The sequence below is a fragment of the Phoxinus phoxinus genome (assembly GCF_949152265.1).
Source record: "Phoxinus phoxinus genome assembly, chromosome: 23".
Taxonomy (NCBI): Eukaryota; Metazoa; Chordata; class Actinopteri; order Cypriniformes; family Leuciscidae; genus Phoxinus; species Phoxinus phoxinus.
In genome coordinates, this window is record NC_136898.1 from 1,173,982 (window position 1) to 1,199,140 (window position 25,159).

General features: G+C 40.2%; 1 protein-coding gene across 1 annotated transcript in view; it reads left to right on the forward strand.

The window, feature by feature from the left end:
- Positions 1-25,159, forward strand: part of unc5cb (unc-5 netrin receptor Cb) — a 185,171-nt gene that overhangs the window by 75,325 nt on the left and 84,687 nt on the right. The window contains exons 3-4 of the mRNA XM_079600070.1: positions 4,716-4,859; positions 22,829-22,932. Of these exons, the coding sequence (XP_079456196.1) occupies positions 4,716-4,859; positions 22,829-22,932 (248 nt within the window). The remainder of the gene's footprint in view (positions 1-4,715; positions 4,860-22,828; positions 22,933-25,159) is intronic.

The following is a 25,159-nucleotide window of genomic DNA, read 5'->3' on the forward strand; positions in this document are numbered from 1 at the left end:
TATTATATATTTTATATTATATTTTGTATACATAAATAATAATAATAATAAAATATATATATATAGAGAGAGATACATAATTTATATATGTGTGTGTGTATTTTTATTTATTATTTTTTCTATATTTCTTTTATTATAAAACAATATATATAAATATTGTATTAAATAATATAAAATGTATTATATTTAAATGTATATATACAAAAAATAATATAGTATACATATATATTTATTTTAATATTCATAAATATAGTTTTTATATGTATATAATATATGTATTATATATATATATATATGTAGTTTTATATATATATAGGCTATATATATATATATTATATTTATTGTAATGTCATTTTTATGTTTTATAATATTTTATAGTAATTATATTTTCATCATTATTTTTTATTTAATGATACATTAATGATATGTATTTTTTATTTTTTATAATTATGATCTATTCAGTTTTTATGAGATTGTATATTAATTTGTACTTTTAAAATAATAATTTCTCACACTGCAGGATCTTTTAACATGAACGAGTGAAGGGGGACATATTACAAATTCTGAAAATAGTGTGTAATAACTATATTTTGTTTTTATATTTTAAAATTTATTTATAATTTGTTATATATGAATGCATCATATGTTAAAATGTACATTTCTCTTCTTCTATTTATGTAATTTTATCCTGAAATCCTATTGATTCAAATAAACCCTATTCATATCCCATGATATTTGCAGTTTGCATGTCTAAAAACGGTTGTAGTTTATCTTTGTGAGGGAGTTACCGGCACATGTGATTGTAAATGTCTGCAGATGAAGCACAAGCCATTAGTATGTGGGAGAGCAGAGAAGCCACATTTGCATAGAGGATTACTGTGGCTTTATGGCTCAGGCTGCTGCCGCTGGCAATGCAACCCAATCAGAACCTGTGCCGAAAACGACCCAATCAGATCCTTTTCCCAAAAACAACCCAATCAGAACCTGTGCCCAAAAACAACCCAATCAGAACCTGTGCCCAAAAACAACCCAATCAGAATCTGTGCCGAAAACGACCCAATCAGATCCTTTGCCCAAAAACAACCCAATCAGAATCTGTGCCGAAAACGACCCAATCAGATCCTGTGCCCAAGAACAACCCAATCAGAACCTGTGCCGAAAACGACCCAATCAGATCCTTTGCCCAAAAACAACCCAATCAGAACCTGTGCTGAAACCGACCCAATCAGATCCTGTGCCCAAAAACAACCCAATCAGAACCTGTGCTGAAAACGACCCAATCAGATCCTGTGCCCAAAAACAACCCAATCAGAACCTGTGCTGAAACCGACCCAATCAGATCCTGTGCCCAAAAACAACCCAATCAGAACCTGTGCTGAAAACGACCCAATCAGATCCTGTGCCCAAAAACAACCCAATCAGAATCTGTGCTGAAAACGACCCAATCAAATCCTGTGCCGAAAAAGACCAAATCAGAACCTGTGCTGAAAATGACCCAATCAGATCCTGTGCCCAAAAACAACCCAATCAGAACCTGTGCTGAAAACGACCCAATCAGAACCTGTGCCGAAAGACCAAATCAGATCCTGTGCCCAAAAACGACCCAATCAGATCCTGTGCCCAAAAACGACCCAATCAGAAACTGTGCCCGAAAACGACCCAATCAGATTCTGTGCCCCAAAACGACCCAATCAGATCCTGTGCACAAAAACAACCCAATCAGAACCTGTGCCAAAAACGAGCCAATCAGATCCATTGCCCAAAAACAACCCAATCAGAACCTGTGCCGAAAACAAACCAATCAAATCCTTTGCCCAAAAACAACCCAATCAGAACCTGTGCCGAAAACGACCCAATCAGATCCTGTGCCCAAAAAAGACCCAATCAGAACCTGTGCCCTAAACGACCCAATCAGATCCTGTGCCCAAAAAAGACCCAATCAGAACCTGTGCCCTAAACGACACAATCAGAACCTGTGCATGTACCCAAAAACGACCCAATCAGATCCTGTGCCCAAAAAAGACCCAATCAGATCCTGTGCCCGAAAACGACCCAATCAGAACCTGTGCATGTACCCAAAAACGACCCAATCAGAACCTGTGCATGTACCCAAAAACGACCCAATCAGAACCTGTGCATGTACCCAAAAACAACCCAATCAGAACCTCTGGGACCCGTTAGGCTCGACTCACACCGACACACACTCCGATTCAGCGTCTCCTCTTACACGCTCATCCAGAGACAGTGTTTAATGTTTCTGATCCGATTAGACGCTCTACATCTCTGTGTCCCGCCATAAATGATGAAATATATAAGGCTGAAGGCGTAAAGAATGAGGACATGGGTCGTAATGTGGCGCTTCGAGAGGAGGATCCGGGCTGAAGGCAAACGTTCGTTTGTTGAGCGGCCAGATGAACAATAATCAGAGGAGTTTAGGAAACAGGATTCGGGAGCCATGACGTTTCCAAAAACTCACAACAGCTCAATCACACTCGCAGTCGATTTAGTCAAACACACTCGCAGTCGATCTGCCTAAACACACTCGCAGTCGATCTGCCCAAACACACTCACAGTCGATCTGCCCAAACACACTCGCAGTCGATCTGCCCAAACACACTCGCAGTCGATCTGCCCAAACACACTCGCAGTCGATCTGCCCAAACACTCGCAGTCGATCTGCCCAAACACACTCGCAGTCGATCTGCCCAAACACACTCGCAGTCGATCTGCCCAAACACACTCGCAGTCGATCTGCCCAAACACTCGCAGTCGATCTGCCCAAACACACTCGCAGTCGATCTGCCCAAACACACTCGCAGTCGATCTGCCCAAACACTCGCAGTCGATCTGCTCAAACACTCGCAGTCGATCTGCTCAAACACACTCGCAGTCGATCTGCCCAAACACTCGCAGTCGATCTGCTCAAACACACTCGCAGTCGATCTGCCCAAACACACTCGCAGTCGATCTGCCCAAACACTCGCAGTCGATCTGCCCAAACACTCGCAGTCGATCTGCCCAAACACACTCGCAGTCGATCTGCCCAAACACACTCGCAGTCGATCTGCCCAAACACTCGCAGTCGATCTGCTCAAACACACTCGCAGTCGATCTGCCCAAACACACTCGCAGTCGATCTGCCCAAACACACTCGCAGTCGATCTGCTCAAACACACTCGCAGTGGATCTGCCCAAACACACTCGCAGTCGATCTGCTCAAACACACTCGCAGTCGATCTGCCCAAACACACTCGCAGTCGATCTGCTCAAACACACTCGCAGTCGATCTGCCCAAACACACTCGCAGTCGATCTGCCCAAACACTCGCAGTCGATCTGCCCAAACACACTCGCAGTCGATCTGCCCTAACACACTCGCAGTCGATCTGCCCAAACACTCGCAGTCGATCTGCCCAAACACTCGCAGTCGATCTGCTCAAACACACTCGCAGTCGATCTGCCCAAACACACTCGCAGTCGATCTGCCCAAACACACTCGCAGTCGATCTGCTCAAACACACTCGCAGTTGATCTGCCCAAACACACTCGCAGTCGATCTGCTCAAACACACTCGCAGTCGATCTGCCCAAACACACTCGCAGTCGATCTGCCCAAACACACTCGCAGTCGATCTGCCCAAACACACTCGCAGTCGATCTGCTCAAACACACTCGCAGTCGATCTGCCCAAACACACTCGCAGTCGATCTGCCCAAACACACTCGCAGTCGATCTGCCCAAACACACTCGCAGTCGATCTGCCCAAACACACTCGCAGTCGATCTGCTCAATCACACTCGCAGTCGATCTGCCCAAACACACTCGCAGTCGATCTGCCCAAACACACTCGCAGTCGATCTGCCCAAACACTCGCAGTCGATCTGCTCAATCACACTCGCAGTCGATCTGCCCAAACACACTCGCAGTCGATCTGCTCAATCACACTCGCAGTCGATCTGCCCAAACACACTCGCAGTCGATCTGCCCAAACACACTCGCAGTCGATCTGCTCAATCACACTCGCAGTCGATCTGCTCAAACACACTCGCAGTCGATCTGCCCAAACACACTCGCAGTGCATCACGCTTCTCACGGTGATCTCGGCACCTCAGCGGCACGGGTTTGTTTATGACGTGTGCTGTGACGGCACACATTAAAGGGATAGTTCACTTTAAAATTAAAATTCTGTCATCATTTACTCACCCTCAAGTTGTTTCAAACCTGTATTAATTTATTTCTTTTCCTGAACACAAAGAAAGATATTTGGAAGAATGTCGGTAACCAAACAGTAGACTGTACCCATTAACTTCCATAGCAGGAAAAAAAAAATACTATTTAATAAGTTATTTAAATTAATGTTGTGTTGTTTTTATTTTAATTAATTTTTTTAAATATATTATTTATATTATTTTATAATATAATACTTTTTTAAATAAATATTTATTGGTATAAAATGTTATTTTAAACATATAATCAACATTTGAACCTTTCATCAAAGTTATACATGAATTTTGAACAATACCCGCTCTTGTCTTGGGACAACTTTGATGGACTTTTTTATCCACTTCAAATGTTGACTACTGTATATATATATATATATATACACACATACTGACACTTGAATTACAGCCAGAGGTCAAGCGTATGAGCGTCTGACTGCAGAACCTTGATGTCTCAGTGTCAGTGACTCTCTCTGTGTGTGTGTGTGTGTGTGTAGGTCTGGTGGTTCGGGAGGCCAGTATCGAGATCACCCGTCAGCAAGTGGAGGAACTGTTCGGTCTGGAGGATTTCTGGTGTCAGTGTGTGGCCTGGAGCTCAGCAGGAACCACCAAGAGCCGAAAGGCCCACGTCCGCATCGCCTGTGAGTCCACACACACACACACACACACACACACACACACACACACACACACACACACACACACACACACATAAACAGGAACTCAAATTCGAATGTTTCCTTTCGTTGAATTGTGTGACACTGACATTCTTGTGGTCGTTTCCCCTGTTTTGTGTTACTAAACAACAGCACGCATCTATAATCTAACCAATCACAGCGCTCGGTGTTTATAAACAACTGCTGATCTCACTCGTTCCAACAATTCATCTGGCATCCCTCATGCAGACTCCACACTTCTCCTAAATAGTTTATATCCCGGGCTGGATGTCCCGTGTCTCACTAGAGTCTCGATCCCGTCGCTGTTGCAGACACTGAGACAGACACACACCCAGATACATCTACACACCGATACAGGGACGCCTGTTCACTGCAGTTACAACTCAGTTAATGTGATTTATTAAAGCAGGGATTCCCAGTTTTTTGTCATTTTATTTTAGATTTTATATTAAATATTTTTATTTTATTATTTTATGTTTTTTATTTTATTTTATATTGTTTTCTTTTCTTTATTACATATTTAATTTATTTAATTTATTTAATTTATTTAATTTATTTAATTTATTTATTTAATTTATTCTTTTATATTATACTTTTTTATTTGACATTGTTTTTTTGTTTTTATTTTATATAATATATATGTATGTAATTATTATTTTATTTATTTATTATTTTATTGTATTTTATTCTGGGTTTTTGGGGGGGTTTTTCAAGTCAAAGGGGTTTTCCCCGGATCAGAATTTCCGAGCCTTTCTGTCACTTTCCAACAGAGAGCCGTCGCAGAACGAGATGTTTTCTCGGCATAAAGAGATGCTGGGAGCAGATACTGCCGTACTAACACAGCGCTCATTCTTAGTGTGTAGAGAGCAGTGTCAGGGCGACGTCTATACTCCTCTATTGCAGGAGAGATGTAATAATTCATCTACAATCCGCTGATCAGGATTATTCACAAACACTCTTTATTGCTCGTATTTGGCTGAAATAATTGCACATGCTTACAGTCATGTGACCGCCACTTTAGACAGTGCAATAACCTGAAATGTAATGCAATAAAACGACAAGTCATAAATCACATCTTTTTTATCCTGACCAGCCATGACATGCAATAAGTGAAATCTCATTCAAAATCACGCTTACATTTTTTTTTTTTTTTACCAATTAAAGTCCACTTATTATAACATTATATATTTTTTGAGAATGGTAATCTTTGTTAATCAGGTTATCAGGAAGTCACTCACTAGACTAATTAGTTTAAATCAGTCCAATGAATTCAGCAAGACTAATTCAAACCAATAAAGTGAATCATTTGATTGAGTCATTTAAAAAATTGGTTCATTTGTTTGTGATTCACACTATATATTTTTGAGTGCATTTATGTAGCAGATTCTTTTATGCAAAGCGACTTACAAAAGCAATTTGTGAAACAGTCAACAATATTCGTAAAGCACAATGCCAGGTTTATTAGACAACTAGATTAGGAACTATATTAAAGTCGGCATGAAACGATAGTTGTGCCAGTCTTTTCTCCTCTATTGTGACGTATATCTAGAGAAACGCTTCTGGAACGAGAACACATGTGGTTTGCTATTGGCTGATCTCATGTGAGTGACAGGTTATAGCCCCGCCCACATCATCAGAGAAGAGAAGAGAAGCTGCGAGAGGAACTTATTCTGAGTCAAGAATTTAACACAATAATGATAAATCATTTAAAAAACAAACAAGAATTGTCAATTTTGATTTCATAGTGTCTCTAAGCGCTTTAGTCTGTTTATTTATTTCTATTTGCTGACAGCAAACACTTTGTACAGTACTTGTGTTTCTTCAGTGAGGTTAGAAGACCTAATTAGTCCTCCTCATTAACCTGTTGGCTTTAGTTACAGTCAGTCTGATCTCAGGTCAGTGTTACCGCAGAAAAATCATTGTAACCTTTGATTCAAATCAAAATGAATCCATATTCAAGTGTCTCTCTCTCTCTCCTCTCTCTCTCTCTCTCTCTCTCTCTCTCTCTCTCTCTCATCCATCCATCCATCCATCCATCCATCCATCCATCCATCCATCCATCCATCTCTCACATTGTTGTATTGTTTTTTAACTTGGTACAATCTAGAATCTTAATTGATTTTTATTATTATAAAAGTATTGATGATCTGCTTTCTTTTGAAAATATTTGGAGCTGTAATGATGCTCTATGTGCCATTTTTGAAGATGAATTAATTTTCACACTTTATTGATTTATTTAAATTTTTTGTTTGTTTTTTGTTGGTTTTGTTTTGTTTTTTGGAGGCTATATCATTGTAACAAGATGAACTTTTGTAAATAAAAGCTTTGTGAATCTCAAAAAAAAAAATCTCTTTCTCTCTCTCTCTCTCTCTCTCTCTCTCTCTCTCTCTCTCTCTCTCTCTCTCTCTCTCTCGCTCTCTCTCTCTCTCTCTCTCTCTCTCTCTCTCTCTCCCTCTCTCCCTCTCTCTCTCTGGAGACTAATGGAAACACCAGTGATCATTTACCCTTTTCAGCGTCTTGTATGTGACAGATGTTTTAATCAGGGCCTGAGTAACACTCCAGAGCGATAAATAAGCAGCGTTTTGTTGTTGTGGAACGGTGATCAATGGAAACGCCATAAAGTTCAGGAGCTGTAGAAGGCTCTGCGCTCTCATTGAGGATATTAATTGCGAGTGTGATTTGTGAGCGTGTCGCGTCGGGCTCTTCCACCGTGAGTTATGAGGGGACGAGCTTCGATCTGGACACAGATGCTGTTTAACACGGACTCACACACAGCAGTGATTTACCTCAACACAACACACTCAACTAGACATGTGACCAGAGAGAGAAGAACATGCTACTGTACTGTACTACTCATACGTGTCCTGCTGTATGCTTGCTTTCACACTATGTATGGAATAGAGGGTTGAGTGCACTGCATTGCATTGTGGGATACAATATTCCATGCACATGAAATCAAATGAAGTAGGTCATAGGGCTGCATGATATTGGAAAAAACGTACATTGCAATATTTTTTTTCCTGCGATATATATGTAAATAATTAAACATCACTAGATGATTTGAATAGCTCTATTTCTAGAATAATTAGGGTGATTTTGTAGAGGATTGAATCTGCATAGAATATAATAAACAAATGCCAAGCATAGATAAATACAATAGAAGAAAAAAAGCAGTGCTTTAGGTTTTTGAGGTAGATCTAACTGTATTCAGGTACAGAAATTGATTACCTTTAAAATAAAATAACTAATGTAATTAATTTATATAATTTATCTTTGTAACAAGTACAAGTAATTTTCTCTTTTGTTGTTTTATCATCATTGGTGACACAAACAGCTGCGGGTATATTAGGCTGCTGCCACTTTAAGACGAATGCACAGATCTAATATAAATGACTATATACTAAATGAGAATATAAATTTCTTTCTCTTTTTACAACGCATAACCGACCGTGTTTAAGAGGATACTCGCCGAGATGGGCATCTTGACTTCATCTTGCCTGTACATGTCCGGATCGTGTGTGTGTGTATATTAGGGCTGTCACTTTTTATTCGATAGCATATTCGAATATGCATTCGAACATGACGTGAAACACTCTAAAAAATGCTGGGTTGTTTCAACCCAATTTTGGGTAAAATATGGACAAACCCAACCTCTGGGTTAAATTTTTACATGACGTTTTTAACCCAACGTTTGGGTTTGTCCATATTTTACCCAAAATTGGGTTGAAACAACCCAGCATTTTTTAGAGTGAATATTTGTAATCGAACTACAAATAAACTATCCGGTTTTTAAAGTGCTGTGTGTCGCGCATTTTTTACAGTCTATGATTAGACCGTTTGTTTTTTATTTTAAAAAAGCGTGTTATTTTGAAAGCGTGTTAGGCTATATATGTTATAGTCAGATATGACGGCGCGCTGCAACACGTCACCGCAGATTATCTATTCATCAAGCATCAAGCCAACGTGCAAATTAAAGTGAAAGTCAGTCGCAGACGCTTTAACACACAATAATAATAATCTTCATTAAAAGTAAAGGAACGAAATGATCTTACCAGGGCTGCCGCTCTCTCTTATTGCAGTTGGGTGTAGATATTCAAATATATATATGAGAAAACATAGCTTGGTATTTCATATCCGTTCGAATTAGATTTTTCTCAAAAGTGACAGCCCTAGTGTGTGTACAGAAAATAGTGCGCGAGTCCTCTTGCGCTTGATGCCTGACTTGACCTAAAAACACATGCAAATGATAAACTTTCACTATATGATGGTTAAAATTTGCAATTAATCCGTGAATCACATGCGTTCTGAACCGGGGGAAAGCTGGCTATTATTATACTTGGCATAGCACATCGTGTCATGTGACTATTGCGGATGCGCACATTGCGATATCGATGCTAAAACCTAATTTGGATATTCCATGCATATAGGAAATTAGCATGTTAGATGTTCAGAGCATCAGTCTAAAGTTCAGAGTCAGCCATTGGTAGTTGCATTCCTGAAGAGTGAAACACTGTCACACTTTTACAGCTTTGATGCGTTTGTTTGAACGACCCAACATTCCGATTTGTGGCTCAGCCAATCATGTGAGTTTGGGGCGGGGCTAACTGACTGGCTGACCAATGACAAACCCGGAAACCTTATCTTATCTTTCAGTTCAGATTGGTGATGTTGAGTGCAGAGTTTGTAAGGACACATAGTTCATAGAGACATTTTAATTTAAAGTCATACAAGTAAAGTTTATTTATTTAAGTAGCGCTTTATAGAGCTTCTGTAGCTCCGCCCCTTTCCAGCGCTGCGCTCGCCGTCTTTTGTCTTCCGGTCTGTATTTTCACAGCGATCTTGCGTATTTATGAATGAACGGCTCGTTTTAAAATCTTCCCGGTCGACTGATATGTGTTAAGACTTCTGCTTTAAACATTACAATCCTCATGATAACTTTCATTAACTCTACATTAAGTAAATCCACTTCAAAAGCGAATTACTCCTGGACAGCGATGCCATAGAGATATACAGAGCGACCGCAAAAGCGGAAGTTCAAAGACAATATTCTAAAGATGGCGGCGCGCTTGTTTCTCTGCCGCATAAGGTCTATATGGTATGTATATACTGCAGCAATCATAGGCTTGACAGCTATTCCAAACCCAGCATCAGCTTCAGTGTGTGTGACGAGGATTTGAGCGCTAGATGCAAACTCTGCTGGCTTCACTTCATCAGCGGCAGCGTTTCAGAGGTGAGACGGGAGAATTCAACTATGTAAATGGCCCTTAATTCACTAGCTTGTGTAATTTAGCACAAGTAGCCAAAGACATGCAATTAATGTAATTGTTTTCATATGCGCCGTCGATGTGTGCGGGCGCAGCTTGGCAGAGGAGGCTCATGGGAGCTGAGCTGTGCCCGCCGGGTTCAGCCCAACACAAGTGTGGTCGAGGTTGAGAGCTGATCTGGCCACGACTCCTTTAGTGTCTGAGAGAAGCCGTCATCATCTCAGCCAACACAAGCTGTGATATTTCCCCCGAAGCCATTCTTCCGTCCGAAGCCAACAGGAGACGTTTTGTTGTGTTTCACACATCTCCAGTAAACTCTTCTCGGTTCAGTGTTATACAGTGGCAGGTCTCAAAGTAAACTCCACTTTTTTTAAATTTTTTAAAGGAAATTTGAGTGTTTCATTCTTTTGAAAACGTACTGTGTTGCTATGGTGATTTGGGTGGTTGCCAGGGTGTTGCTCAGGCGCTTACTAGGTGTTTGTGAGTTACACAATGAGTTTTAATGCATGTTAGGGGTTTGTTTAGATCCCTATGAGCACTAGTAATTGTGATTTATTGACTTAACATGTTTAGAATGTTTATTAGACTATATAAAATATTGAATGTTTCGAGGCCCTTCTTAAGATTCAGCTGAAAAGAAATGCAAGAAAACCTGAGTGATGCTTGCCTGTGCAAAACTCACCATTTTGTTGCCAGGGCATTGCTAAGCAGTTTCTAGTGTGTTTTTGAACTCTTTTATCATCCTGAAGTTGCTACAGTGTTCAGAGTGGTTGTTATGAGGTTGCTAGGGTATTGTAGGTTGTTGCTATGGCGTTTTTAAGAAGTTTTAAGCTTTTTTTCTGCCTGTTTTGTTGTCCAGCAGTTGCTACAGTGTTCTTGTTGGTTGCTATGAGGTTGCTAGGGTGTTCTGGGTGGTTGCTAGGGTGTTCTGGGTGGTTTCTAGGTGGTTTCTTAGAGTCTCAACTGAAAAGAGTCAAGTCTACTTAGTGTAGTAATACTGATGATTGACTATTAAATATAGTTTTAATTAAAGAATGCACTAAACTGATGAAAGTTAACGTAAAGACATTTATAACGTACATTTTCTATTTCAAATATGTGCTGTTTTTAACTCTCTAGGTGAGCAAAAGAGACTTGTGTCTTTCAGAAGCTTTGAGGCCTTTGGTGAGATTCAGCTGAGTGTGAAATGCTTGTAATTTGTTTATCTTTTCTGTTATGCAGCTGAAGTTTCAATTAAAGTTTGTTGTGTGTTCTTGCACGTATCGAGACAGAAACGCCCGTGTTTCATCTATCGTCTCCAGCCTTGCATTAATTTATAATAAGCAGAAAGGTTGTGTACCGCTACATATCACAAATGGCATTGTAATGCATTTGGCCCATTAGAGGCGGTAATAAATTCAGTGTGTGTGTTTGCTCATTTCCACCATGTCCAGCTCTACCTTACATTATTCACCACTCAGGTTTTGGCCCTGGAACGGCACAAAATATGGATCGCATTTTGTCAAGAACCCCAAAGTGCTTTAAATCGGGGCCGCTCAGTTCAACCGCTGTTAAAGGATTCGTGCACTTCAGAATTAAAACTTCCTGATAATTTACTCTCCCGCACGTCATCCAAGATGTTCATGTGTTTGTTTCTTCAGTGGGAAAGAAATGAAGGTTTGTGAGGAACACACTCCAGATGTTCTCCATATAGTGACTTCAATAGTCCAGCGGGTCGAAGGTCCAGTGTGAGTTTCAGCTTCAAAGTCTCTCACGATCCAGCCGAGGAATAAGAGTCTCATCTAGACGAACCAGCCGCCATTTTATAACAAAATAAACATTTATATACTTTTAAACCACTAATGCTCATCTTGCACTCGCTGTGATGCGACACACATTACGTAATCACGTTGGAAAGGTCAAGCGTGACGTCGGCTTGTAGATCGGGCGAAAAACTCCCATATAATTTTCTCTTCCAACTTCAAAATTGTCCAACATCATTGTTTTACCTTTTTGTTGTTGTTGTAAAGGGCATCTGACTTAGTCTTTGCACTCGCTTTGTAAATATTGGATGATACTTTCTTCTACGTCGCGATTGACCTTTCCAACGTGATTACGTAATGCGTGACGAGTTCTGCAAGTTGAGCATTAGTGGTTATAAAGTATATAAATGTTTATTTCTATATAAAATGCCGGCTGGTTTGTCTAGATGAGACTCTTATTCCTCGGCTGGATCGTGAGAGACTTTGAAGCTGAAACTCACACTGGACCTTCGACCCGCTGGACCATTGAAGTCACTATATGTAGAACTTCCTGGAGTGTGTTCCTCAAAAACCTGCATTTCTTTTCCACTGAAGAAAGAAACACATGAACATCTTGGATGACGTGCGGGAGAGTAAATTATCAGGAAGTTTTCATTCTGAAGCGAACTAATCCTTTAATGTGACAAACCCAGTGCGCTACACACCAGAACAAACACTGAGGAGAAGTTTGATTCAAACTCGGAAACTATTCGGAGACAGATTGGACGAGAAAACTTTCCTCGGGACGTTTGCCAGGATGTAATGAGTCAGTAACAGGAACATGCGATTAGTGACTGAAAAACACAAGCTGCGGTGCCAATGAGCTCATTTTATACCCGAGCATCTTTACTTCTGTGCCTCGTTTTCCTTTAACGAGGTGCTTTCTTTCGTTTCTTTAGTGTGTAATGTTGCTGAGTCAAGTCACCTTCGTTTATACAGCCCTTTTAACAATACAGATTGTTTTCAAAGCAGCTTTACAGAGATAATAGGGAATTAAAGTAACAGAGATTGTTTTGGCTTTACAGCAGCTCTAGAATAAAGTTATTGTCCAGCTAAAGTTAGTTTTGATTCACTTCCGTTGCAAAGATCATTAGTTATTAACTTAGGGGCTGCTAACACGACACTGTTTTTACTGAAAACAAACTTTTAATGTGTTCTGGACGTTTATTTGCACGATAACAGTGTTTGGCGGCTCAAGAACGCAAACTTTGAAATAGGTTCCAAGGTGCAAGTTTAGAATTTTTTTTTTTTTAACTTTATCATCTCCGTGTAAACATAAAAAAACGTGAATCTGTGAAAAACATGAGCATGAAAGCATGAAATATTGAGCATGAAAAAGCTCTGAGTTCTTCTCTATATCAGTGTCAGTGTTTCTGAATTTCTGTTTCTGAAACGCCTCTATTGTAGTCTTGAGTTTTTTCCGGGAACGAACACGTCACAATATTCCTCATTATAATAATTAATACGCAGAATAAAGGGGCGGGGCCTGGTCGAGTTAGTTAGTAGTGTGTTAAAATGGCGGTTAAGGGGCGGGGCATTTCCCAAACACACTCAAAGCGCTCGACCAATCACAACACACTGCTCCAGCCGACCAATCAGAGCATCAGAAGGAGGGGCTTCATAGAGACAGGAAGTGAACAGAGCGTTACTGACAGACTGGGAAGAGAGGAGCCGCAACAATGGAGAATATGAGGAGAATAATCAACATTCAAGCAGGAAAACCTGTTCTAGTCGAGACCAAACACAAGAATGCCTCTTTGATTCATCAAGTTAACATTGAGAGCGACTGCCGTGTTTACTTGTAAAGAAGGCAGAGATCCAGTCTCTGAACTGGCGTGAGCCGTGTTCGATTTACAGTCCGTCGTCTCAAGCTCACGTGTGTACGAACACAACACATTAATTGTGCCACAACGGGGCGTGTGTGTCGACCGGGCCTCGAGGGAAGGCCTGTAATGGAATGAAAACGCTGGTAATTGGACTGAGTTGTTTAGACTGCCAATCCCAGTGCCGAGTGGAGACTGACTCACGCTTTAAACCTCGAGTTATTACTGTAATGGCCCCCGATGTGCTCGCTGACGACACACACACACACACACACACACATGTCCGTGTGATAAAGCGGTTTCGGACATATTCATTTCACTTTTCTCTGGTGTGGAGACAGCACTGGGTGATATAACTAAAACATATCTTTATTTTCTGGCCTTCTCATGATATTCTGTGTTGTTGTTTAACTCAATAATTCCATAAAGGTGTTTTCCCCCCCTAATAATTGAATCCAAACTGCAATTGTAGCTTTAGAAAGTAGATTCAAAATGTTTAATTCAAGTAGAACATGGTAAAATCTACTCTATATAAATCTACTCTACATTATAAACACATGAAACACCTTTTCCCATCATTTCATCCAAGCAACTAATGTTGCTTCACAAAATATATTGTAGATGCAAGTAAAGTAGTTAAAATATTTTTTTTTCTATGTAGAATAGTATATATTCTGACTCAAATATAAATGATTAAATATACTCTTCCTTTAGCCTGTTCAGTTCCACATGATTTCTGAGTGATGCTAACAAAAGTTTAAACATTTTTTTTGGTACCGATTCATTAAAACGGGCAGTTCAAAAGAACTGGTTCACATAAATGAATGCGTTCACAACTCTAACAGCGTTTCTGCTGGTTTACTGAGATTAAATTAAAACACTGTAATAATTCACAATGCTGCTTAGTTTTATATCAGCAGCCAAACCATTGTAAATATGTCTCATAAATATTTGATATGTTAAGTTTACTACACTATTTAAAAAGCACTTTGAGCTAGTACATGTATGAAAGCTACCGTGTGTGTGTGTTTGTGTGTGTGTGTGTGTGTGTGTGTGTGTGTGTTTGTGTGTAGTCAGCTGACACTGTTGTTTAACATCACAGATGATGGGGTGTTTTGTCTTGAGAGCAAACGGTTTATTATTTTTCAGATCGTTTGATGTGATGTGATGTGACGTGACGGTTTATGCGGCGGCTCTTCAGTGTCTTTTCATTTGTTGAATCTAATAAGTGATCAGAATAATGTTGTGTTTCTTGGTGTGTGTGTGTGTGTGTGTGTGTGTGTGTGTGTGTGTGTGTGTGTGTGTGTGTGTGCGCGCGCGTGCGTGTGTATGTGTGTGTCCGTGTGTGTGTGTGTGCTGTTGGCAGTCTCTCTCTGTTTTGACCTTGGTTTGTTGTGAGAGCCACAGGGCAGCTTTCTGTCTCTGATTTCGACAAACCCACGACCTTCATCTCTCGTCCAGAGCGCTGTCTCACTGTACGCTCCTCTTCAATGACGAACATCGGCCTTCAGGACGAGTGACCTGATGATGATGCGCTCTCGAGACGATCTTAACGCCTCCTGACCTCAGATCAGATGCATGAGGCCATTCAGGGCCTCTCGGAAAACTCTATAACACTTTCTTTAAAGGGGTGGTATAATACCATTTTCACATGTCTCCAAAGTGTGTGTGTGTGTGTGTGTGTGTGTGTGTGTGTGTGTGTGTGTGTGTGTGTGTGTGTGTGTGTGTGTGTGTGTGTGTGTGTGTGTGTGTGTGTGTGTGTGTGTGTGTGTGTGTGTGAAGTTTTACCTCAAAATACCCCACAGATATTTTTTAATAGCATGTTAAAATTGTCACTTTCTGAGGGTGAGCAAAAACACACTGTTTTGGTGTGTGTACCTTTAAATGCAAATGAACTGCTGCTCCCGGCACAGGGGGCGGAGCTTCTGTCCTTCTACCTCACACACACACACACACACTGAACATTTCAAAAACGTTTAGCCTTTTATGTTCAAACCGGAGTCAGACAATGATGGAGAGACTCATGAAGAAGTGACAACATGTAGAAGAACAGGACATTTCTGAATGGTTAGTTGATGAATTTATGAAGCTTATGTGTAGTTATCTTCTAGTCATTGATTAGCATATTCTATCTTGATAATCTGTAAATTGTGTTCAGGGGGCGGGGTTTATGTAAATTTTAGGGTTGGTGATGTCACTAACCCGGGAGGAATCTCGTGTAGTTCCTACCAGCCGTTTGTTGTAGTTCTTAAAAAGCAATTTCTTTAAAAGCAAATATCTCCCTTTGCTCTGAACTTTGAGTGTTGTAACTTTGCAGATGTTGTTTATGATCAAACAGCAACATTACACACTAACTACAGTTAGAAAACACAACATTACACACTAACTACAGTTAGAAAACACAACATTACACACTCACTACAGTTAGAAAACACAACATTACACACTAACTACAGTTCGAAAACACAACATTACACACTCACTACAGTTAGAAAACACAACATTACACACTAACTACAGTTAGAAAACACAACATTACACACTCACTACAGTTAGAAAACACAACATTACACACTCACTACAGTTAGAAAACACAACATTACACACTAACTACAGTTAGAAAACACAACATTACACACTAACTACAGTTAGAAAACACAACATTACACACTCACTACAGTTAGAAAACACAACATTACATACTCACTACAGTTAGAAAACACAACATTACACACTCACTACAGTTAGAAAAGTGAAATCATAATCAACCGCCCCTTTAAATATAATGTATATACTGTAGCAGCCCTGTGTGCAACAATAATTCATATTTAAAAGCACAGAAGAGCTTCCGGCATTCTGTACCCAACCAAACTTCCCATGATTCCCTGCACTGAGAAACAGCAACCCAACTTGTTTATCATAAAAAACAAACTGTACACAAACCGCCTGTTTCTGTCCAACACAACTATAACACTCTGTTAACAACCACTGGCTCAGTTTCATACGCGTTATTATAATCCATCCATCAAATATGTATGAAACGTTTCTTTTATCCTCACTGCATTCACTCCAGCAAACACGTCTCCTGTTACTCGTTCGGTCTTTGATTCGGCGCCGCAGGTCCACATTTAAGCAAATTATCTTTTGTGAGTTGAGAGAAATATAATCTCAAAAACAGGCCAATTAACCCCAAAATAAGCTTGAAGAAATTAGTATATTTACTGTAAAGAAGATGTTTTCGACATTCTCAATACTGTAAACATTCATATGTTTTTCTTATTCTCAAGAGCGATTCTCATTTGTAATTTATTTTGTTACAGTAATTAATTGCTAATAATTCTATTCTAATTAACATAAATCACATTGCAGCAAATATTAGCATGATGTTTATGGGGAGGGAAATTTGCTCAATTGTCATGAATATAATGTCTTAATGGATCTAAAACTGGCTGGATTTTTAGTGATGCTAAATGTAGATTATTTTACCCGAAGCACAGAGAGAGAGAGAGAGATGCGAGCTGAAGTGTGTTGTGAGATTCACCCGGATACTCAGGTGTGTGTGTGTGTGTGTGTGTGTGTAACGCGCCACTCAGGTCGATCGCTGCTGGTGAATGTCTGGATTAGATCCTGTATCCCAGAGTTCCTGGAGTTACACAGTCTTACTGCAGCATCCTCACCGATACTCCTACTGGACTGTGTGTGTCTGTGTGTCTCTCTCTGTGTGTGTGTGTGTGTGTGTGTGTGTGTGTGTGTGTGTGTGTGTGTGTGTGTGTGTGTGTGTGTGTATCTGTATGTGTGTGAGAGTGTATCTGTGTGTGTGTGTGTGTGTGAGAGAGAGAGAGAGAGAGAGAGAGTATCTGAGTGAGTGAGTGAGTGTGTGTGTGTGTGTGTTTATATGTGTGTGTGTTTGTGAGAGAGAGGGAGAAAGTGTTTGTGTGTGAGTGTATCTGTGTGTGTGTGTTTGTGAGAGAGAGGGAGAGAGAGAGAGAGAGAGAAAGTGTTTGTGTGTGAGTGTATCTGTGTGTGTGTGTGTGTGTGAGAGTGTATCTGTGTGTGTGTGTGAGAGAGAGAGAGAGTGTGTGTGTGTGAGTGTGTGAGAGTGTATCTGTGTGTGTGTGAGAGAGAGAGAGAGAGTGTGTGTGTGTGAGTGTGTGAGTGAGTGTGTGAGTGAGTGTGTGAGTGAGTGTGTGAGTGAGTGTGTGTGTGAGTGAGTGTGTGAGTGAGTGAGTGAGTGAGTGAGTGAGTGAGTGAGTGAGTGTGTGTGTGTGTGTGTGTGAGAGAAAGTGTGTGAGAGCGAGTGTGAGTGTGTGAGAGTATCTGTGTGTGTGAGTGAGTGTGTGTGTGAGAGCGAGCGAGTGTGTGTGTGTGTGAGAGAGCGAGAGAAAGTGTGTGAGAGTGAGTGTGTGTGTGTGTGTGTTGTTCCAACCTGAAAATGAAAACATACTATAAAATACTAAAACATTCTGTTGTAATGTTAACAGACTCTCTGCATTCCCCCGCACTCGCTGTGCCGGCTGCTCCTGTAGATCTGTCCCGCACAGAGAGCGTCAGCGAGACGGCTCCTGACTGACTTCCCTTAAATGGGATTTTACTTGATTGTCATTTTCTCTTCAGGTACGGTGCTGTTGATCTCTTTGGAGAGAGCAGACGCCATATACACTACACACCCGACTCCTCCAGCGGAATATAATATATGTGTAATGGACCCGCAGGAGCGAGACACACTCCTGATCTCACCTCTTCCAGCGCGTGTGGGAACGCAGAGAAATATTGGATTTTTATTAGAGTAGCAGTGAAATCTCTCCTCCTCTGTGGCCCTCGTGGACCGGCGCAGAGTAGATAGACTGAGATGGAGGGAGTGTGTGATGGAGGAGGCCCAGAGGAGTGTGTGGGATCGGCTCATCAATCTCTGTCAGCGAGGGAGAAACGGGCGCGAGCACCACCGGCCTTCTCACTGACTGACAGGAGCTGTCAATCATTCCTGCAGCTCCGCCCTCTTCTCATTCGCTGACACAGATGTGACAAAGTCCTCTAGATTTGTTAAGAGTCAAAGAAACACAAGAACTTGACTAACAGTGACATGACCTAGACAGAAATTATGAAAATTTTGAATGCGTGTATGAAACATTTTTGGATATAGACCATAGACTGTAAAATAAATATGGGCGTAGTGTGTGTGACGTCACCCGTGGTGTTTCTGAAGAGCGTTTTTGAAGCCCGAAGTGAAAATGTGGACGTGACGCTAACACACAGCAGACAAACGGCTAGTAGTGACATCAGCGGCAATCCACCTGTCACTCAAGTGGCCACGCCCTTAATTATGCAGAACTTTACGGCTTAATATAATTTAAACGGATGAGTTATAAACAATATTCACCCCCTCACAGGTTTCATGAAGGACAAAATTAGCTTTTTAGACCAAAACCACTTTTTGGACCAGACTGTAAACATGTTTTTTTTCTGCATTTTAACATGGAGGTTTATGGGATTGACTCTGTTCTGCAGCTCTAGTGGCCAGTGGATGAACTGCAGTTTAACTCACTTCCCTGTTGGATTCAATAGAGAGACTGGAAGGTTGCCGCTTGATAAAGACACAATATTTGGAGTGTCTTTTTAAAATATTTGTTGTTATATGCACGTTTTTATGTTGCTTACAATCATTGTTTATATTATGTACGTGAGAGATTAGTTTCGGTTTGTTTGAACTTTTGTAACATGCCTGTCCAAACTCTATGCTTTCTAGTTAGGGAGCTGACTAGACTTTGAGACACAGCCCATGTGTAGCACTACTAGCTAATAGTGTGTATGCGCATGACGTCACGTGACTGCGGTTACACACACTGAGTGGCATCATTGATTTTCAGTGTGAATGCTGTGAAAAACACACAAAACGCATCTAATCCGGGAAAGAGTTTAGAGATTGACTGTATAACTATATTTGAGAAGAAATCTGAGGTATATTTTTACAGACTCTGAAAGACACCGAACAGAGAAGTGAATGAATCCTGCGACTCACAGAATTTTGATTTGATTTATTCAACAATAATCATAAACTTATACAATCATGCCAGAGGCAGTTCATATACATTAGAATACAATTTGTTGAGGATAAAATACACAAAAAGCCTCAGGCTTATTTCCATTGTGGTCCTCTACTTGCATAAAATGAAACGAACAGTTCAGTGGGAATAAAATCAAAAACAAGCAACTCACACCTTACAAATTCATATGGGATCCTAATTGGAAAGCCATTTTTTAACTTCTCTTCTAAAGGGCCATGCCTCTTGTAATTGTTTTAAATTATCTGGCAATTCATTCCAAGCAACTGCACTCGAGTACAAAAACGAATTCTTCCCAACTACACTTTTAAACCGGTACAAATATATATTATTTATCCTTGCCCTAGTAGAAATACAATGAACATCTCTCACAAAAACATAGTAGTCATACAAGTATTTAGGGACAGTTCTCTGAATTATTTTGTACACCATCATAATTTTAATAAACATTACTCTTTTATCCACTTTTAAAATACCCAATTCCCTGAAATGGTTATTATTAAGTTGCATACGAGGATGCAACCCCAGAACGATTCTGCACAACCTGTTTTGAGCAGTCTGTAATTTATTTTTAACATGTTTTTTAGAGCCACTATACCAAAAAGTTACTGCATAATCGAAATGAGGTTGCACTAATGCACCAGCTAACATTGTCATTGTTTGTTTATCTAAATAAGAAACAACTGGATCCAGGCAGAGAAAGCTGGATTTACTGTTATCATTTAGTGTCAATATGCCCAATTTATGGGTAAAATCACACCCTATATATTGTACTGTTATATATTGTATTGACAACTCATCAATTACATATTTACCATTGTATATTCTGCATTATTGGATGTTTTTAAATAAACACTGACAAAAAACTACACAAGTTTTAGTGCTGGACGATATGATGATATATATAACACTGATATTAGTGATCACATGGATTTAGAGCGATATTGTGTTTATATAAAGCGTTCTGCGTGTCAATATCCATGATCACTGGATCTGTGGTGAGTGTAAGGAACACTATATCGAGTCCAACCTTCAGTTTAAACTGATAATCGTGTGTTTTACTGGCGTTTCCTCAGTTTCCTCTGTTAAATGCAGTCACTCAGCAGCTCTTCTGCCACTCCGTCCGGCTGAGGGACGTCACTGCATAACCTCTATAGGAGGAACCATCGAGCCGAGTGTGTATCTGATGTTTCTATCCCTCACAGAGAAATGAGTCTGAACCCATTTGTCTCCATGACACCGTTTTCCCATCATGAACCGATGATAAATGTGTAAATGACACTGGCGGCAGATAAGCAGGAAACGTCGTGTGGAAAATCCTCGGATCCACATGCTTTGAATGAGACTGGTGTAAGAAAGCCTGATGTACAACATTGAGAGTTGTGTAAAGTCAGTGTTAAGCTGTCTAATCGCATTAATATTCAGGGTGAAGCTCAAAACTCATTACAGCACCTGTGAAAGCGCTGGGCATCAGCATGTGCCGCCACACGGCCCTCGTCCCGATGCTTTATTCACGCCGGAAGTCAAATATGTACCCAGGAAAGCTTGAGGATGGTGAGGAGCGAATGCGGAATGAAAACACACACATCTGTATTCCGGCAGCTTCCACTGGACTCACAGAAGCTGAGAGGAGATGTTTGAGGAAAGATGGGCAGAACTGTTAAATATTACATCCTTAGGATGTCAGAATGAATAACTAACATCTAATGCCACGGTTGGAGAATGACCCTCGCTGGACCCGTGTGTGTGACAGCAGAGAAGCGTTGAAACTTCACTGATTACTGATAGGACTCATTTTGGTTTGGATGTGTACTAAATCCTTGCACTTTTCTATACTATACTATTTGACATGTAACAACAGGCGTGCGTGACTATTGGGCAACTCTTAAAGTGACAGCAGCCTAATATATTAAATGTAAATGTGTCCCACGTACTTTTAGGTTGCTGAGCATCTTTCCGATTTTACAACAGCTTTAAAGGTCACTCACACAATCATATTCATAATGCATTAATGCTTTAGTTTAGTTTAAACTCTGTTGTCCAAGTGCTTCTGCACTGATGCCGAACTCATTCATTTGATGCGACGTTTGGTTTGTGCCCATTACAAAGAAAAAGTATTTAAATCACTTGATTATTTAAAGTCCTCCTGTAGTCAATAAATGTATCGCTTAAGACTCATCTTTGATCCCCAAAATGACATATTTAAATGTTTTTTTTTTTTGCCGTACCAAATTTTTTTTTATACACACATAAATTATCATTATTTCACTTTTTATAAATGTTTCCTGACATTTATGTTCCTGATTTCAACGCCGGGGAAATACATAAAGCAAATTTGCCTGTGAACGCTTTATATAAACACAATATAGCTCTAAATCCATGCGATCACTAAAATTATTTTACCACAGGGGGACTTTAAAAGCAATTACTAGTGCAAATTTACAAAGGGATTATGTAATAAAAACATTTTGTGTTTTAATTGTCAGAAAAACAATTTGTTGATTTATTTGTTTGATATTTTGAACATATTGACCCCACACAGATCCATGTGCGATTTAAGAATCTATTTTCAGCTATTTTTGAGTTGTATTTAAAACAATTCCATTTTTGCGGCAATTTTTTTAAGCAAAAACATTTTCACAGTACTAAAAAATATCTTTATCATAAACAGAAATACTTAACTAATTGACAATTGAAATGTAAATTTATTTTGTTGTTGATTGATTTTCATTATTTTTTTAAATCTTACTCCAATTTTGACTCCAATCATCATATTATACTGATTTCTGAAGGATCATGTGACACTGAAGACTGGAGTAATGAAGCTTTGATCACAGGAATAAATTACACTTTACTGTATATTCACATAGAAAACAGCAGATTTACATTATAATAATATTTCACTATTTTGAATCAAATAAATGCATAATTTTTGAGCAATACTATAGTTTCCTGGATGATGCGCTCGGCCGTTTGCATTCTCATGATTCTGTGTTTCTCTCGCAGATCTCAGGAAAACCTTCGACCAGGAGCCTCTGGGAAAGGAAGTGTCCCTCGAACAGGAAGTGCTTCTCCAGTGCCGCCCGCCAGAAGGAGTTCCTGCTGCTGAGGTACGGGTTTATTCATATTGACCCCACACATAGACTGTAAAAAAAAGATGGACGACGCCCCTTCACTCTCTTCCATTGGAGAAAAGTAGCGATGTGACAGTGAGGATATTTTCCCACCGGTTAATCCATGTGTAACGTGGGGGTTTTAAATCGCTAATTAAAATGTGTGCGTCCGTATGGGCATTCATGATGATGCGGAGCAGAGCGAGCGTGTTTCCATAGTAATGAACTGAAAACGCTCTGTTCTGCTCGCTCCGCGTCCGTGGACACGTGCAGCCGTGCGCATTTTAGTTTCGCTTTTAAATTAGCGCCAATTCTGGGGTGGATTGCTTGAATGGTGGTTTCATTAGCCTATTATTCTTCTTTTTACATTTCGCTTTGACACCAAATATTCCTCCATCATCTTCAGCTCCTCACTCTCGTGATGAATGAAATCTGACTCCTGCTGCGACTCTTGTTCAGCTCACGATTTATTAAGCAGACACGGTCAGTTTTTAACTGTAGTGTTGTGGGCGCTGATTTGTCTTTTGATTCATCTTGCGCTGATTTGTGACGTGATTCTGATTTCTGCACTGAACGTGATCACAGTGGACTCACGATATCAAGGCCACACACACACACACACACACACACACACACACACACACACACACACACACACACACACTCTCTCTCTCTCTCTCTCTCTCTCTCTCTCTCTCTCTCTCTCTCTCTCTCTCTCTCTCTCTCTCTCTCTCTCTCTCTCTCTCTCTCTCTCTCTCTCAGGAACCGTTAGTACAGTTTACTGCAGAATAACTCACTATGTCAGTGTGAAATAAACAGTTATGGACATGTAGAAATTAAAGCTGAAGCTCCGATCTCCTTCCGAAAATCCCCCAAAAAGTCTGTTGGTTCCTCAATGATACTTCGTTTAGAGGAGCTGTCAATAATGACGTCACATTCCCATTTTTATAGCATCAAATGTGACCCTGGACCACAAAACCAGTCACATGGGACCATTTTATGAAATTGAGAGCCTAATAAATAATCTCTCCATTGATGTGTGGTTTGTTAGGATAGGACAATATTTGGTCGAGACACAACTATTGAAAATCTGGAATCTGAGGAGCAAAAAAATGTAAACATTGAGAAAATCTCCTTTAAAGTTGTGCATTTATGTTCACGATTGTGCTGCATTCACTCACAAAAATACATGTTTTATATATTTACGGTAGGAAATTTACTAAATATCTTCATGGAACATGATCTTAATATCCTCATGATTTTTGGCATAAAAGAAAAATGGATAATTTTGACCCATACAATGTATAGTTGACTATTGCCACAGATATACCCGTGCGGCTCCTGACTGGGTTTGGGATCCAGGGTCACATATAACTAAGGGTCAAAAATGAACACTTAAACTTCAGCGTGATAAAAACGTCAGAAAACATCTTCGGAATAATGTATTTGAAGTGTGATTTGATTGTTTAGTTTATGGTTTATGACCTATACTGGGACCAATACTGTGTGCGATCGAGACGCTTTGGCTTCACTTTTCGGCACACTTGATCTCCACACACCAGCACTCTCCTGATGAGTTTTATATCCAATTAGAGATTAACGTTTGTTACAGGGGCCAGAGCAAAGGTAAACTCCTGGCCGACTGATGTGAAGATAACTCAATCACCTCGACTAAATGTCAGACTTCGTTCAGAAACATTTACCTCAGCGGCCACCTGTTAATTCCTATTTAGCTACACGGGACATATTGATCCGGGCATCGATCTCAGCCGGAGTGGCCTGTCAGACAAACTCGTCCTAAAGTTTTAGCTAAACAGGATTAATAGATGGCAGCTGTAAAGGGTTTTTTCAAAGCATGCAGTCCTTTTTCCCTTTAAATCGTCCATCTTTACAATAACAAAGAGTAGGATGCAACAATCTGATGCAAATCCGCAAGCGAAACCTCCTCCAGGCAGGCTTAACAACTCAATGGACAGATTTCGGAGGAGGGTTTAACGGGAACGCCTCGGGCTGTGTTTTCCCCGCTCTCTTAATCATCTTAACACGTGTAATGACGACCACCATTAACTTCAGGCTATCTTTAGCTCGCTCGCTGAGGGCGTGGGCATGTTAGATAACACCCCGGATGTTTGCTGGAGAATGGGATGTTGTGTTACGGATGCGCACGATGTCAAAAAAGCTTTTATTGGGGGAAATTGCAGGATTGCTGGGATATTGTAGAGAA